The sequence below is a fragment of the Amblyomma maculatum genome, chromosome 1 (genome assembly GCF_055883805.1).
Source record: "Amblyomma maculatum isolate TAMU_Amacu chromosome 1, ASM5588380v1, whole genome shotgun sequence".
In the NCBI taxonomy this organism is placed as follows: domain Eukaryota; kingdom Metazoa; phylum Arthropoda; class Arachnida; order Ixodida; family Ixodidae; genus Amblyomma; species Amblyomma maculatum.
The window spans coordinates 170,170,468-170,186,142 of NC_139344.1; the positions used below are offsets into that span (position 1 = coordinate 170,170,468).

A 15,675-nucleotide genomic window follows, 5' to 3' on the forward strand; every position below is an offset into this window, starting at 1 on the left:
GTGAGGGCGCTCGGCTGCCGGGGTCCAAAGGAGCGGGTTCGAACCCGAACGCGACAGCTGCGTTTCAGCGGAAGCGAGACGCAAAATGCACCTGTGTGTTGTGCGTTGTAGCCCTCCATTATTGCTTTCATAGTAGCCCATGTGTGACTCCATGACTTTGAACCCCGTGTACCACAGCCTTCTTCCTTATCGTCAGTCTTCCCTGTGTTGTAGACTTCTTTTTATTATGCGGGCATTATTATACCCGTGTTTTGTACCCATAGGCGAACTGCTCGTGCGGTTAGAAACAGAAGGCAAATAGTTTAACGTATATGCAAAGGTTGGACTTTGCAGTTGTTTTTTTTTCTTTGGTTTTACTGGCTGGCTCTTTTTTGGCGCTTATTTTAACACACTCTTTTCGGTCGTTGTTGTTTTCGGTGGCGAATACGCTTTTTTTTTTTTTTCTCAGAAATAAATGTGGCACTCTTGTGCGTTGAAAAAGCCGCTTAGGTTTTGCCTTCGCTTTTCGCCATGTTTAGCATTCGATTTATCTGTAAGTAACGCACAAATGGTAGTCAATTGCAGGTGGCGCGCTTGTCCTTGCAGAAGGAAATGTTATCAAAAGTTAACAATGAACGTAAACGATATAACAGTTTTACACACATACAGAAGCACGTACACGTACAAAGAGAGAGAGAGAGAGAGAGACGAAAATAATGGACGTTTTAGTGCGATGATGCCTAATGCGGGTTAATTGTGCACTATATAGCACTTCGCTTCTCACTTCTGTTTCGGTTCGATGCTGGGTTGTCAATGTCCAGCGGGCTTCAGACAAAGAAATGCGAAATCGGTGAGAGGTGACTTCAGAGGCAGCGCGTTACAAAATATTGGGTCTGCTTAATACATCTTATAATGAATCAGTTTGGATTTACTGCATGCGATAGGAAGTTGATGAAAAGACGACATAGAAAGCACAACGCCAGAGAATGGCAGTTAAATAGGCGGAGTGTTCGGCTGCGGTGATGACGTAGTGTTCTTTGCGGTGAAGCTTATATGTTTTCGCTGCCGCGGGATCGGAACCTGATCGCGGCCATGAATTGTTTTATTTGATATTGAGGTTCAAAGGGCTTCGCACAAACTAACATTGGCGAAATATGAGGTCGGTAGTTTTAGTGATAAGCGTCAGTACAGACCATTAGGAAAATAACTGTTCCGGTCACTCGAGCAAACAGCTTCCATCGACCCTCTGAAAGGAGCAAGTAACAATTCCGTTCGAGAATATAGTTTATGGCATCACAATGCCGTACAAATACAGGGCACACAGACTGTTACGCTCATACTCCTCGGGCTCATTCTTATATATACACTCTCAATAAGAGCAGTGTTAGACGGTAGTTGTCAGTGCGCACAATAAAAAAAAAAAAAAATGAAGTCATGTGTGCAGTGCCTGGCATGTACAAATCAAGTGATTTAATGCTTTGAAAAATGACCGGCGCAAATTATTTCTGCACGCTTCGTGAAAGCCCGAAAACGGATTAACAGGAAAGTTATTCTGTTAGCTGCTGTGCGTCCTTAATGCATGGTAATTTGAAAAATGCGTCTCGGGTGGTACTTGAAAGTGATACTGCTGTGATGTCTTCGTTCTTCATGACTTTTGCTTTTTCTTCAGACATGTTAATGCAGAAATTCATCAAGAGTTTTTACCCTGATTCAAAACAGTCAATGGAAATCGGTCTGACTGAAGAGCACCATACAATATGCGCGTTGCCTTTGGGAATAATTTCTGATGACTCCCCATGATAATATCACAATACCAGAAATTCAGTGGCTAGAGCGCATAGGGTGACGCAGGGAAGAATTTTGCGCATGCGCACTAACGACACGCTATTCCCCCTTCCCCAAAAAGCGACCCGTGGTTCTCTCGGGATATTGTAAGGCACATAAACAGGAAGAAGAGAGCGTATAGAAACGCTAGTCGGTCAAATGCCCATGACGATTGGCAGAAATACAAGGAAATTTCGAAAAACCAGTTGCTGATGCGAAGAAGAAATATTTTAATTGCACTCTCCCGAATCTTTTAGGAACAGATCCTAAGAAGTTCTGGAATATAGTAAATCCTAAGCAAAATCAATTGATTCCAGCCATGACAGGTACAGATGGCAACGTATACTACCACCAGACGAGTGCGCCGAACACTTTAACAGGCACTTTGCCAGCGTATTCACACAAGAACATCCAATCTCCGATTCCCTTACGCTCCCCAGGCTAAGCATCCCGTTAGCATACCCGTCCATTATAATCACCGCACATGGCGTGCAATGCGCTATGGACCGTCTACCGTTGGAGACTAGCCCAGGGCCCGATCGCGTGAGTGCTAAACTTTTAAAGCTAACAAGTGAGTTTTCAGCTACTTTCCCTTATACTTCAGCAATCAATTGATTCCGTCCGCATGGGTCCCTGACGATTGGAAATTAGCCTATGTTCTATCAATACCTAAATCTGGCGATAATACACTTTTCAACCACTACCGGCCTATTTTGCTAACTTCAATCAGTTGTAAACTGCTCGAGCACATTCTTTACACCCACATTATGGCCCACCTCAATCAAAATAATTTGCTGATAAACAATCAGCACGGTTTTCGTCCGAAGCTTTCATGCCAGACACAACTTTACGAACTAGTAACAGACATTCACACTTCATTGCATCTGATTCATTATGTGGATGGTATCTTTATAGATTTTTCAAAGGATTTTGACTATGTACCTCGTAAACGATTACTAAGGAAAATACGCAATCTGGAGTTAGATAATAAAACAATAGGATGGCTCGAAGCATTCCTCACCAATCGTATTCAGGCGGTTAAACTGAACGGTAGTATTTCCTGTCCAGCACCAGTCAGGTCTGGTGTCCGTCAAGGTTCGGTAATAGGTTTGGTTTGGTTTGTGGGGTTTAACGTCCCAAAGCTACTCAGGCTATGAGAGACGCCGTGGTGGAGAGCTCCGGAAATTTCGACCACCTGGGGTTCTTTAACGTGCGCTGACATCGCACAGTACACGGGCGCCTTGCTTTTCGCCTCCATCGAAAAGCTGCCGCCGAGGCCGGGATTCGATCCCACGTCCTTGGGAACAGTAGTCGAGCGTCGTAACCACTGCGCCACCCCGGCGGGGGGTTCGGTAATAGGCCCGCTTTTATTCTTAATATACAGTAATACTATAGCTGATGAAATTACTTCTACAGTTCGGCTTTTTGCCGATGATTGTATAATCTACAGAGATATAAGCAGCCCTAACGACATACTTACTTTGCAATTTGACCTAGACGAGCTAACGGCGTGGTGCTACAAATGGCAGATGCAAATTAATGCAGAAAAGACTAAACATATAAAGATTTTCATAGGTTCAAAGTCTTCTCCCAATATTTACACTATAAATAATGGTTTAATAGGCTCGGTCTCCTCGATTACGTACCTCGGCGTCTACCTAAATTCTACATTAACATGGACTGACCACATAGAGCAAATTGCTTCTTAAGCACAAAAGAAACTTGGCTTTCTGAAGCGTCGCTTATATCTCGCCGACAGGGACACTAGACTTGAAGCTTATAATTTCCTTGTACGTCCTTCTCTGGAATATGCATCAATAATTTGGCACCCTTATCAAATCACCCTAACTAACATTCTTGAATCCGTCCAAAATAAAGCTGCTCGATTCATCTTATCATCCTGTACACGATATCAAAGCGTTCACGATATATTCACGATATCTCTGAAGGAAACACTCAACATGCCATCCCTATGAGTGCGCAGAAAAATCACCCGTTTATTGTATTTTCATACACCTTATCATAGTAGCACTCCGTTCACCCGGTCGCATATTTTTGCACCCCCTCATACGTCACATCGCGTTGATCATGCCCATAAAGTTAACCCCGTTTTTGTCCGAACGGAAAAGTACAAACATCCACCATTATTCTTATTAATAAAAGAATGGAATGAACTGCCGCCCAGAATTGCCACGATAACAGAATCATCTTTATTTCAGTCAGCATTACAAGCCTCCCTTGAATCATTACACTTTCGGTGAATATATTGGACCACTCTGCCCTCTCTTTTCCTCCCGCTGTTTTCTTTCTTTTGCGTGAATTTTCACCGTCATTGCATTATATTCAATTTCAAGGATATAATACTATATTATCTCTGGGTGTGTTGTTTATGAGTGCTACTTCACCGTCACCATTGCTCTGTTTTGTTTTTTTGTTGCTGTTGTTTGTTTGATTGATTGTTTGTTTAACAAAGAACTGTATGCTGGCTTATGTCCCCCCCCCCCTCCCCCCTATGTAATGCCCCCAGCGGGCCTTTAGGGTATCTGAATAAATAAATAAATAAATAAATAAATAAACTGATAAGGCCAGGCTACTGTAAAACTCGCTAATACCCATTTTTGAAAAATTCTGACTTAGGCCTGCGTGCGAAGAACTAAACTGCGGTCGCTTCTGACTGGTTCTCTTACAGCCCTGACATGTGAATGGCGCAATATCCGTGAGCGTGGACAACGAAACCGATCTTTTGGCGCCGATTCAGGATCGAAATCCACTCTCTGCCAGTCTTAATTTATTTTGATGTCTAGCTTGACCACGCAGCTATCAGTGAAATCGACGAGTTGTGGCTATGAGTGTTACTAAAACGCAAATGAGTGTTAATTTCTAAAAGGTTAGTTTACCGCGTTATTTAGGTTTTTGCACTAACCTGAGCGAGGGAGCGAAACTTGACGTGGTCTATGTGCTGACGGCAGCGATGGATCCCCTCCTTAACTATCGTGGTAACTAGAGCCTGATACTTTTCGTGACAGCTATGCATAGTTTCGTGAGTCCTTGCATGCGCGCTAGAGATAGTTAACCAAGTAAACTGCGTTACGCTAGACGACGTATGGCGACGAGGTAGAGCCTGCCAAGCCTTCAGATGCGCCCAATGTAACCAAGTGGTACCTCGAAATGAACAACTGCGCTAGTTAACCTATAACGATACTCCGTTTCTCTTTTTCCTTGGCTCCCGATTTTCCTTAATTCCCTCATTTGATTTAATGTCACTCCTACCGAGTTAGCTAAGAATACTGATATTTTTCGGTTAAAACTGGATTTTGCAGAATTTGCTTTTTTTTTTTTTTGTTAAAACTGAATTTCGAAATTTGATTTCGGCGCCATCAATTGAATTTTATTTCCGGTTAGAGCCGAAAAGGACAATCTGTAGAAGTTATTAGATATGCCGGGTGTTTCAATGAACGTTTTCAAAAATTGCTAAATATTGACTTCGACATAGGAAAACAAAAAAATTGTTCGGAACAAACTCTTAGCTACGACGAACTTAGTTTACGGCACAGACCCTTCAAGTGAAGTAATTAATTACCTAAAACTCACTCGTTCATATTTAATTAATCAAGTTAGGTTTTTAGTACCAATGTGAAGCTCGAAGCCACGGACAGAACAATGGCGTCACAGTTTTGAAACCATTTTCTAAAATCCAGCAAGGCGAAAAAATTCGGTTTTGGAAGAAAGCCGAAACGCGTGCATGAGGCGCCCAAGACACTGGGTGAAATTGACAAATGCGCTGCCAACGTGTTACGGTGACTCGGCGCCAAATTTTAACTACCTGCTCTTTTGCAGTATGTAATACACTTGCGTTCGCACCGTCACTTCCAGAAATAACAAACACGCACTTGACAAAGACTGTCCTTTTCCTTTCACCAAGCGGCCAAGCAAAAGAGTTTTCGTGGCGTGGCGCGACCGAATTGGATGCCGTCGTCACTGACAGACGACATCAGTGGATGTGCCGTTTCCACTGAGCTTTCTTGCGAGTCTAAAACGCTCAAGTTGTTTTAAAATAATTAAAGGAAAACATTTTTGCCAGCCGCAGCATCTGCCAGAGAGAACTAGTCGACATTAAGAGGAAATAAAAGAGGGGAGTGATAGGGGGGCAGGAATTAAGAGCACTACAATGAATTCGAAAATGATTTCTTCATGTCAGGAACTAACGTGGCATCGCCTAGTCCACGGCTTCGTACTCCCCTTTGGCACTAATCACACAAATGAGTTAATTGAAAAGTTAATTAGTTAACTGTGTAGTTAGGAGCGTTTTTGACAATAAATTACGTCGGCCCTCCTGAAAGCTTGTTCCTTTATTCCTATTTTGAATTTCCTATCGTAGGGATTTTTGAGTGTCCACTGAAACAGTGGAGGTTTGGAGGCAGCCGGGGCTATTTTTCGAAAAAGCTCTCTGCCTAATTTGCATGACCATAGAAGCTAATTATATCCCAAGCAAAGAAAAAGACTAGGAGGAGGGGGGGGGGGGGGAGGACATCTGCGTTGATGAGAAGCCATTTTCCACTTTTTGTATACTTCGTCTGTTCTTTGCAGTTGCACGGGCGCCACCCCACATACGTTGCGAGACTTCAATACATATACACCACGCAGCGTGGTGCCCGCTGAATCCTCCGCTAAGGGTGTTTACAGGTGCCGGGATCTCTGGATGGCCGCGCGTATCCAGACCGAGGCTTAATGGCGATGGCCGCCAGGTGATGCTCTGCTGACTCCATGAACAGCGGCAAGGCGCACTCCAAGCTCGTTGTAGAGCGTGCGTCGCGGTAGCCGCCGGCCTCACAGCCGCGGCCATCGCTCAGGCGGCACGCAAGGGCCAACGACATGCTGCGCGCAGGACCCGGTGGGCCTCCCTCCACTCCCGGGTGCTCTTTCATCCGTCAGTGGCGTGGCACGCCGGTGTCTCGGTCGTCTTTCGGGGTTTCTCCTAATTTAACGCTCCGTCTGGCCCTGACGCTGACGAATACGCGCCAAAGCGCGCTCCTCAGCACCGCCACCCGCCACCGCTGTCAGCCCAGCTGCTGCTGCTGCACCACGCGGCCGTATCTTTTAGCCGTCACGCGCGGCCACTGCGACTCCGCCTCGGCACTTCCGCGCAGCGTGCCGGAAGGGCGCAGACCGATCCAATCAGGGCCACCGAGAGCGTCGTATCACTCAGCCGCAAACCGCGGGTCTTGTTTTCAGGTCACGCACTGCTTTGATTCCTGAAGGACTCGTGACAGTTGGAGTGTTTAAGCACCGTGCGCGTCTCCCGAGGCTCGCCAGAGACGCAAGGTCCGTCCAGATCCACAAAGTCCACTAGGTTCAAACGCCGCTATACATTTCGGGCAGCATGAGGACGACGTCCTAGCTCCGCGAGGTGTAGCTCCAGCGTGTGCTGCGGAGAACTATCGAGAAGGGAGCGCAGGCGGCGCAGGGCGAAGAAAAATGCGTCCTCCCCTGCGCACTTCCCGTCTTGTCGATCAGCTTGGCGTTTGTCAGCGTCCGGCCACCAGCGTCATTATGCTCGGGACAGGAACTGCGAGCCTTGCCCTTGAAGAGCGGCTCGAGACACGCGGCAGACGACAACGTCGCCTAAACTCTGCTACCACGGGGCTCCCAACGGTCTCAGTTGCTTCCCGGCAGGCTTCAGAGAAACGTGACTGCTAAGTACGCACGGTAACCTATGTGCTACAGTGTGCTCAGGTCTTGGCTTGTGCCCGTGACATCAGCTGTCGTCAAGGGGTGAGAAGCAGACGGTAGTAGCAATGATGGCGACAGACATGCCTGGTACGGTTGTGTTTGCGGTTATCAAATAATTGCATGGACGAATTTGGTATTAATAAATCGGTGAAATAAAATACATGCAAAGGAAAGTGTGTGTGTGTGTGTGTGTGTGTGTGTGTGTGTGTGTGTGTGTGTGTGTGTGTGTGTGTGTGTGTGTGTGTGTGTGTGTGTGTGTGTGTGTGTGTGTGTGTGTGTGTGTGTGTGTGTGTGTGTGTGTGTGTGTGTGTGTGTGTGTGTGTGTGTGTGTGTGTGTGTGTGTGAGAGAGAGAGAGAGAGAGAGAGAGGAAAAGGGGGTGCGAGAATATGCAGATTAATAAAGATGACGTGCAGTGCAAACGAAAAAAAAAAGCAGCTAATATCGAAAGCTGTTGTATGGCAGCCGTGCACAAAAACTGGAAACCTGATAGGGTACTCCCGGCCCCCTATCTGTTGCTCATTTTGCCTCACGAGTGTCTTGATAGCGTGAAAAATGCTTGGTTTGGGAAGGCAGGGCCAGCGATTGGGTTTGCACCTGCGTAGAAATGGCGCAAAGCAAGACTGGGACGAAGGAATTACCAACTCGCCCAAGCTTCTGTTTTAAGGCGAAGCTCACACTGTCTGCGTCCGTCCGGTCACACTGTAGCTTCCAATCAGATGACGTCATGATAACGTCATCAGAAAAACAAAAATCCTGCCTCCACCGTGAATCAAACGAACCTCCATCCCTCGGATCCCCAGTCGAGCGCTTTAAAAAACTGCGCCGCACCCGGGGTCGTGAAAAGCATATCATACTTCATCTTGTCTACCGTGAGGATGATAGTAGCGATGACAATAACACTGCATTAGTGATAATGATAATGATGACAATAGCGATTATAATGACGGTGCATTTAGTTGATAATGAGAAAAACGTGATGTACCCTGTGTAGCAGCAACGCTCAGGCTTTCGCATTTCTGCAGTGTAGATTCAACAGTGCTCTCAGATTTTTTAGTCCATTTGCTGTCTTCAGCCGCTACGCCATTGGCTCTGCAAGCAGAGCGCCTTTTCATTTTTTTTTTTTTCTCGCCCGTCGAGCGAACTTAGAGCCGTGTTCTTTCACACTTAGTGACCTCTATCCACCTCTTATTCTGACGCGGAGCAACGTGCTCTGAATTTGGCGTATTTGATTATTGAAATGAGGGCAATATATTCCGGAATAAGCTGTATTCTCTAGCACCAAGCGACAAGTAGCAAAGCTGACTGTATGCTCTAACGACGATGAGAAACATTTCTACTAATCTACCTGTGTAATCGTCACTTTATTCGTCTGATATACGATCGCTTTATTTTGTTGCTGTACTTGGATGCGACACTGTTCAATATCTTTGTCCATTTTTAATACTACTACCCGAATTAAGTTCAACACTAGTTCTTTTATTGCTTTTCAATATAGTTTGTGCCCAGCACTACAGCACTTGCTGAGCACGATAGCGCTTACAAAGAATTTGTAAAGGAGCGCGCTTCTTATAGTGTTACCCCTGCGAATACAGTCTTCAGCAGGTTTGTGCGATCCAGGCAGCACATTGACCATGGTATATCTCATCACTGTGCGCAGAGTCCCGGGACCCATCGGCGTTGCTGTACCGGGATGATGGAGCTTCGACAGAGCCCGTGGTCGGCGGCTCCTTCTACGGCCGGGGCAGGCTCAGCTTCTCGCGGCGCGATGCACCGAGGGGCGTCTACATGCTCGAGTTCGACTCGGACTCTGCGGACACGAGCGTGCGCGTGTACGGCACATCTGACGCCGACACCCACTACCCGTTCCCGCTGCTTCCTGTCAAGCCCAAGCTGGACGTGCTCCAGGTTACCACCCTGCTGTTACTGTTTTAATTGGGCCGCAGGAGTATAACCACTTCGTTATTTAGAGAAAAAAAAAAAGTTAAATTGGTGATTACTGAGCGGTCGCCTTTGTGCACATTTTGCCTTATTTATATATGTTTGGCTGCGTGCCTAAAGCGAAAAGAATTAACCTCACTTTTTGACGAAGAAACAAAAAATGGCGTACAGAATAATCACAGACTGGAGCTCCTGCACATGCACCTGCATCGCATTGCATTGGCTAAGTGTAGTCAAATTTAATTCAGGAAGGGCATGCAATATTCCAAGTGCACACTTGATCTACTGCATAAAATTAAATTGTCCCCTGTGATATACATTTATCGTCTTCTGAACACCACCAGTTTTCGACCGCAGAACGTTTTTGTAAGAGCATCGCGGAGCCCGAAAGCAAGCGGAAAATTTTATTCATTTCATTTATTTCATCCTTAAGGGCCCGAGGGCATTACATAAGGAGGGGCTACAGTTGGGGTAAATACAATCTTGATGAAGGCAGGCACAGTTAACACAAACACTACAAATTGTAAAAGGCAAGAAAAATAAAATGAATAAAGAGCATCAGGGTATCCGTGGGATCATGCAGAAAAAGCAAGAAATGCACATGCGGCGGCAAGCAAAGTTGAAAGCCAATGAATGATTAATGATAACACAGATGAAATGCTTACACATCTTGGAAATGACTAGCGAGTTTTGTGCGAAATGATTTGCAATCGTCGCATGAAACTAGTATGTCGTTAGGCGGGGTATTCCAGAGAGTAATCGCGAAGAGGAAAAATGAACTGTTTATAGCTGTAGTGAGGCTCCTGATACCTGCTATGGGGAGGCTGTGGCTTAAGCGATTGGACGCTCTGAGCGGTGGTTGCTGCAAAGGGTGTCTGGAAGCAGGGTGGTAAAAGAAGCTGTGCAGTAGGCAAAGACGGGAGATGATGCGGCGTGACTTTAGAGTGGGCAGAGAGATAGAGCGTTTAAGTGCAGTGATGCTGATTTCTTTGGAGTATTCAGAAGTGATGACGCGGGTTGCACGATTTTGGATGGCTTCGTTCGGCGGTTAGGTAGGCTTGAGATGGGTGCCAGATTGATGATGCAAATTCTAGTTTGGGACGGACGAAAGCTTGAGAAGCCAGTTTTTTCACTTCCAGGGATGCTGATTTGAGGTTGCGCCGTAAATAACCTAGAACACGTGAGGCATCAGAGCATATTGTTTGGAAGTGATTGACGTGATATTTTAAAATTTCACATATTCTGCCTGATGTATCGAATGATATGCTAGGCTACGTGGCTAATATAGGCTCACTGCTTCCCAGCGCCTTCGTACCTTTCATATGCCTACAAGAAAGGCATATCATCTTCAAAAAGCATCACTAGCAATATAGTGCTTCCACTTTCTTGTCTTATGACCTCATTGTCAGAACTATACTGTCATTTATCTGACTGTATGACAACCTGACCCGCTCGCAGGTTCGCAACGGCCGTGTGCTGTTCACGTGGAAGCCGAGCCCGTCCGAAGGCACCGCGCACCAGGACGTGCAGTACTGCGTGGCCGCCAACCGCAAAGACAACTTCCACACCAAATGCGCCGTGGACAGCGCTCTGCGAGGCGACGTACCCAGTCCGCCGCACCCTGACTCAGGGTTTGGCTTTTGGTGGGAAAAGGCGACCCGCCGCAAGTTGGCCCTGCGGTCTCGTGAGATGCAGCGTGCCGTTAGGCCCCAAAGTGACGTCGTCTTCGAGTGCGTCGGCCGCCGGACTTGGCACAGCTTCGCAGATCTCGAGGTCGACCAGAGATACTACATCGATGTGTTCGCGCTGAATGTCAAGACCAACTCAAGCACGGCCTATCCGGGCACAAGTGTGGTTGCCAGAAGCGTGGGAAACCAGCGAATCCAAGACAACCAGCTGGTTCGTATCGTGCTGGACCAGAGGGACAACTTCGCGCATATGGCCAAGTACTCCGTCAACGCCAACGTGCCAACGGTGTGGATATTCGTGCAGTCTTGTTCAGGGCCAGGTCCAATACAGCTGTCTGTCACGCTGCGCAAGGCTAAGGTGCTCACTGCAGAAGTGATGGACACAAGGACACTCACCCTGAACCATCCGTCGAATGGGACGTACGTGATCAAAATATCATCGACCGTTCCACAACTGCGCCGAGTACATCTTCTGGTCAGCAAGAAGTACCACAAGTTCCCGTTCCCTACGCTGCCTGACGACAGTGGAGTGAAGGTGATGGGCTCTCTGACCACGTGCAACTCAGTCACGCTAGCCTGGAAGGCTGCCCTGGATGAAAAAGTTCGCTACTGCATTTTCAAGCAGGAGGTACGTGGGAGCTACTCGGGCGTGTTTGCCAGACCGCAGGACTTCTGCGACGAGACCAAGCTGGCAGAGAAAAGTGGCAAGGTTAGCTGTCGTCGCTACCATCGCTTCAGCAAGCACCGCTTCCAGAACGTCATAATGCAGAAGATCAGAAAGCTGCAACCGGACACAACTTACGTCTTCGAAGTTCTCGTCACGAAAGCCAGAGGGCGTACACTGGCCTACGAGAAAGTTTGGGCGACGACGCACAGGAGCTGCAGCTCGTCATACCGAAAGGGGAAACGATGAAGAATACTGCGTTCCCTGTTACGGGAGGAAGAATCGACTGTTCAGGCCGGCAAGGTTGTGTTGAACATTGTCCACACGGGCCAAAGCCCAAAGGAGCCGACCTGCCCGCACACTGAACCCATGACTGTTATAGCGCTTATGAAGTGGGCGAAGTACAGGGCACGTTTAAGACCAGGTTTGAAGGCACTGTACCACAGTTTACTTTGAAATGGAGTATGTTTAAAGAGTAATGTATTGTCTCGCAGGAAGCAGGCGCAGTGCAGTAGTACACCACACAGGAGTCGGTTACAAAAATAGGTTCGACGAAAACAAGGCGGTGGAGAAAAAGGCTTTACTACGGCTTGATTGTATGCTTGATTATACCTGACCTTCTGGGCAGGTAACAGGGCAGGACGGTGTTCTAACGGGAAGAGAGGCAAGCCAGAAACCGGCGCCGACTTGCATGCGACCGTTCGTTTTCGTGCGGTTAAAGCTGTCACAGTGCGCACCATGTGCGAGAAGAGTAAACTATTTACGGCTCTTCTTGATTTGAACGCCTGCGAGAGATGACAGATCATTTATGCTCCATTGTAATAAGCGAAGAAAACTGAAGAGCGCATAGATTATGTGATGGCTAAAACTACTCCATTTTGTTACTTGTTGCAATGGCTAATGTTTACGCACATCACTTTATTCATTTGAAAGTGCTTAAAGGCAGCATCGCGCCGAGAACGTACACTCAATATTGAGATAATGCTCTTCTCTCGGGTTGTATTTTATTATTTTAATGTACAAAACTGACGAAACGGCTCTAAGTCACCGGTATAAGAACAGTTGTCGACATGCACAGTAACAATCCTCTTGGGCCTTGGGCACTGTGAAATGGTGTCCATACGCGTGCTTTCAGTAAACCCGTGTGCTCTCATTCTCTTTGAAGGACGTGCCTTGAATTACTGTCGCACTTTGCCGACACTGAGAGCTTGGAGTTACTATTTTCGGCAGGTTCATACTCGCAGGAACGAACGCTTCTTCCACTTGATTTGAAGAGTTCTGTTTCAAAGCCTTCAGAAAACATGCATTTATACTCCGTGAAAATATACTTAATTCCTCTGTGTTCTTCATCACCATACAAACAAACAGTATGTACAGGGCCGCAGCACACGGTAACCTGAGTTGCTCCGTCCGCAACATAGCTGCTGCTTCCGGGTATCACCCTTTCGCGCCTCGCCAGCGGAGTGCACACATGCCTACGCACATGTTTGAGCATCAGCAGCAGGCTCAGCCAGCATCTTGCTCACTGGGAAACTTCGTGCTGGGTGTTGGGGACCGCGCTGCGCGCGAGGCGCCATGTTTCTTTTGTTGAGGTTTCAGCTTCATTTTTTTTTTTTAGTTGTTCATTTGCATTGTTGTGTACTTCATCTCTCGACCAACAATCTCTGTCGTCTTAAGATTGAGATGGCGAACAATGACACACCTTCGAGTCATTTGCTTCATGTGCGTTTTCTTCGTCATCCAGATCGCCCCGGCCTTTACATGAACTGTCTTCTCCTTCATAAGTGGCTTTCCACTGTGTACTGTGTCTCGTGAAATCGGCATCACCGTCCGCCGTGAATGAACATTTTGCTACGCAAGAAGCAAGGAGCACAGTTGTTGCCTTCGCTACTCTATAATAAGCTTGATGCTCGGGACGTAGAGATTTTGCGCTAGTCAAATACATGCCAAGGGTGAACTCCCGAACCTCCGCTTTTGTCTTTGATTTTCAAGTGCAAGATACTTGCGCTGTCACACACAATTTAAGCCTACGAAGTTTTGAGTTCACAGAACTTTTCTTCCTTTTTTCTCTATTATTTGATCAACGTAAACGAAGTCCCGTCGAAGCGTAGCGGATGCGGTGGCTCAGTGCATGCGAAGAGGAGGAGGGGAAAAAACATTATACAAGCAAGGGAAATGGAATCGGGATTTCGCAAGTAGTTCGGTTGGTTCCCTTAGTCCAGGATCCCGCTGGCTCTAGCCGTTTCGTGGATTGGCTGGACTATATACTCTCCTGGACGTCCAAGGCGTCGCTAAAACGTACCGCCTCGCACTTCTCGTAAGAGTACTGTGTCTGAGTCAGGTTCTGCGGCTTAGTAGTACACCACCAAGAAATGTGAAGTGTGTGGGAAAGATTTTGCTTCAAGCATACAGGCTTGGACATGTGTTTGTATTGTGCGCATTGTATAAGGGTAGCATCACGCCGCCTGGAAGTCGGTAACTATGGCGGGTGAGATATGCCTACCGTCTCACGATGTCTGGTGGGGGAGCTACCGCCATGGTTTCAGCCTGCGTGGACGGATGAACATCCTGGACAGAGGCTTGAATGACCGATTTAAACTGCGAGTTAGCCACTACCGCAATAAACCTATTTGGTTCTGGGTAAGCCTCGATGTGGTTATCTCTCTAGCTTCTTTCTCTGGGCTTTAACTCTCGCCTACCACCTGGCCTTGCGTCTTTCATGGCTCATGTGGTATGGGCGCATGGCTAGCATGTCTCTGGCTTGGAGGCTGATTGACCCTTGATCAAAAAAACATTAGTTGAGGTTTAACTCTGGTTAAACCTAGTTGAATTGCGATAGCAACGGCGGAAGTTTCTTTTGCCTGCTACATTATTCCCATGGAGGAAGGAAAGAACTTAGGAGAGGCCCTAACGTCACTGTTTTGAAGCCGGCCAAGGAACCAACCGAGGATCCGAGGAGCTGCGAAGTGATTGCCATGATTACTTTCCGCCATAAGTGACATATCAACTACCGTGGACTGAATACCGTCACCATTCGCAAAATAAAATACGAAAGGCTTTCCCAAACGGCATCATCTTATTCGTCTCGCTTCAGTACCGTACTGCGGATAAGCGATGGAACTCCACAACACGCCTCGGCGGCGCGGCCGCGCCGCGACCGGACGCTGCAACGTCTCTCCTCATTTACCCTCCGCATTTTCTTTCTCCGCAACGCTCACGTACCTCGGGTCCCTAGCAACGGTGTTGCTAGTGGCCTGAGTTTTCATAGCAAAGAGATGCCGTTGCTAATGGCCCGACTTGGCTAACCCTAAATTTTGACGTCACTTCCGCCACACTTTTTCCAATGCATTGGGAATGGCAAGGGCCTCTCCTAAGTTGTTTCCTTCCTCCATGATTATTCCCCTATCACGCCCTATCTGTGTAAGGTGCTACATTATTAGGTGCACTTAAGCTCACCCTTTAAGAGCATGACGCGAGAGCATAAGTTACCAGTCTTCTTCTTTTGCTCCGCCTCCTCTGCTGTTCAAGGTCAAGCGTGGCCTCCGCCGGGACCACGCGACGGCTCGAAACCTGACGCAGTATTGCTATCGCAAAAAAAAAAAAAAGGCTCAGATGTCCTGTTGCCGAACTTGCTGAGTAGCGTCCTGCCTGCATGCACTTTTGACGTTCGTGCGTTGAACACGAGCTCACTGGTTCTATCCCTGCCGCTGCAGCCTCATCTCTAAAGGGACACTGCGCAAGAGTGCCGCATATGGGGACTTCCGTGCGTGTTAAAGGACATAGGGGTGTCGAAGAACCGATGCACTGCATTGCGGAGTGCCTTACAGCCACCAATGTTGCTTTGGCCAGCA

General features: G+C 47.3%; 1 protein-coding gene across 3 annotated transcripts in view; it reads left to right on the forward strand.

Annotated features, from left to right (window-relative positions):
• LOC146204848 (protein NDNF-like) overlaps positions 1–14,482 on the forward strand; it is a 169,558-nt gene extending 155,076 nt beyond the window's left edge. For all 3 annotated transcript variants that reach the window (XM_084589562.1, XM_084589564.1, XM_084589563.1), the window contains 2 exons: positions 9,192–9,439; positions 10,931–14,482. In XM_084589562.1, coding sequence (XP_084445688.1) covers positions 9,192–9,439; positions 10,931–12,073 — 1,391 coding nt within the window. In that variant the 3' untranslated portion in view covers positions 12,074–14,482. The remainder of the gene's footprint in view (positions 1–9,191; positions 9,440–10,930) is intronic.
• Positions 14,483–15,675: the final 1,193 nt, after the last annotated feature.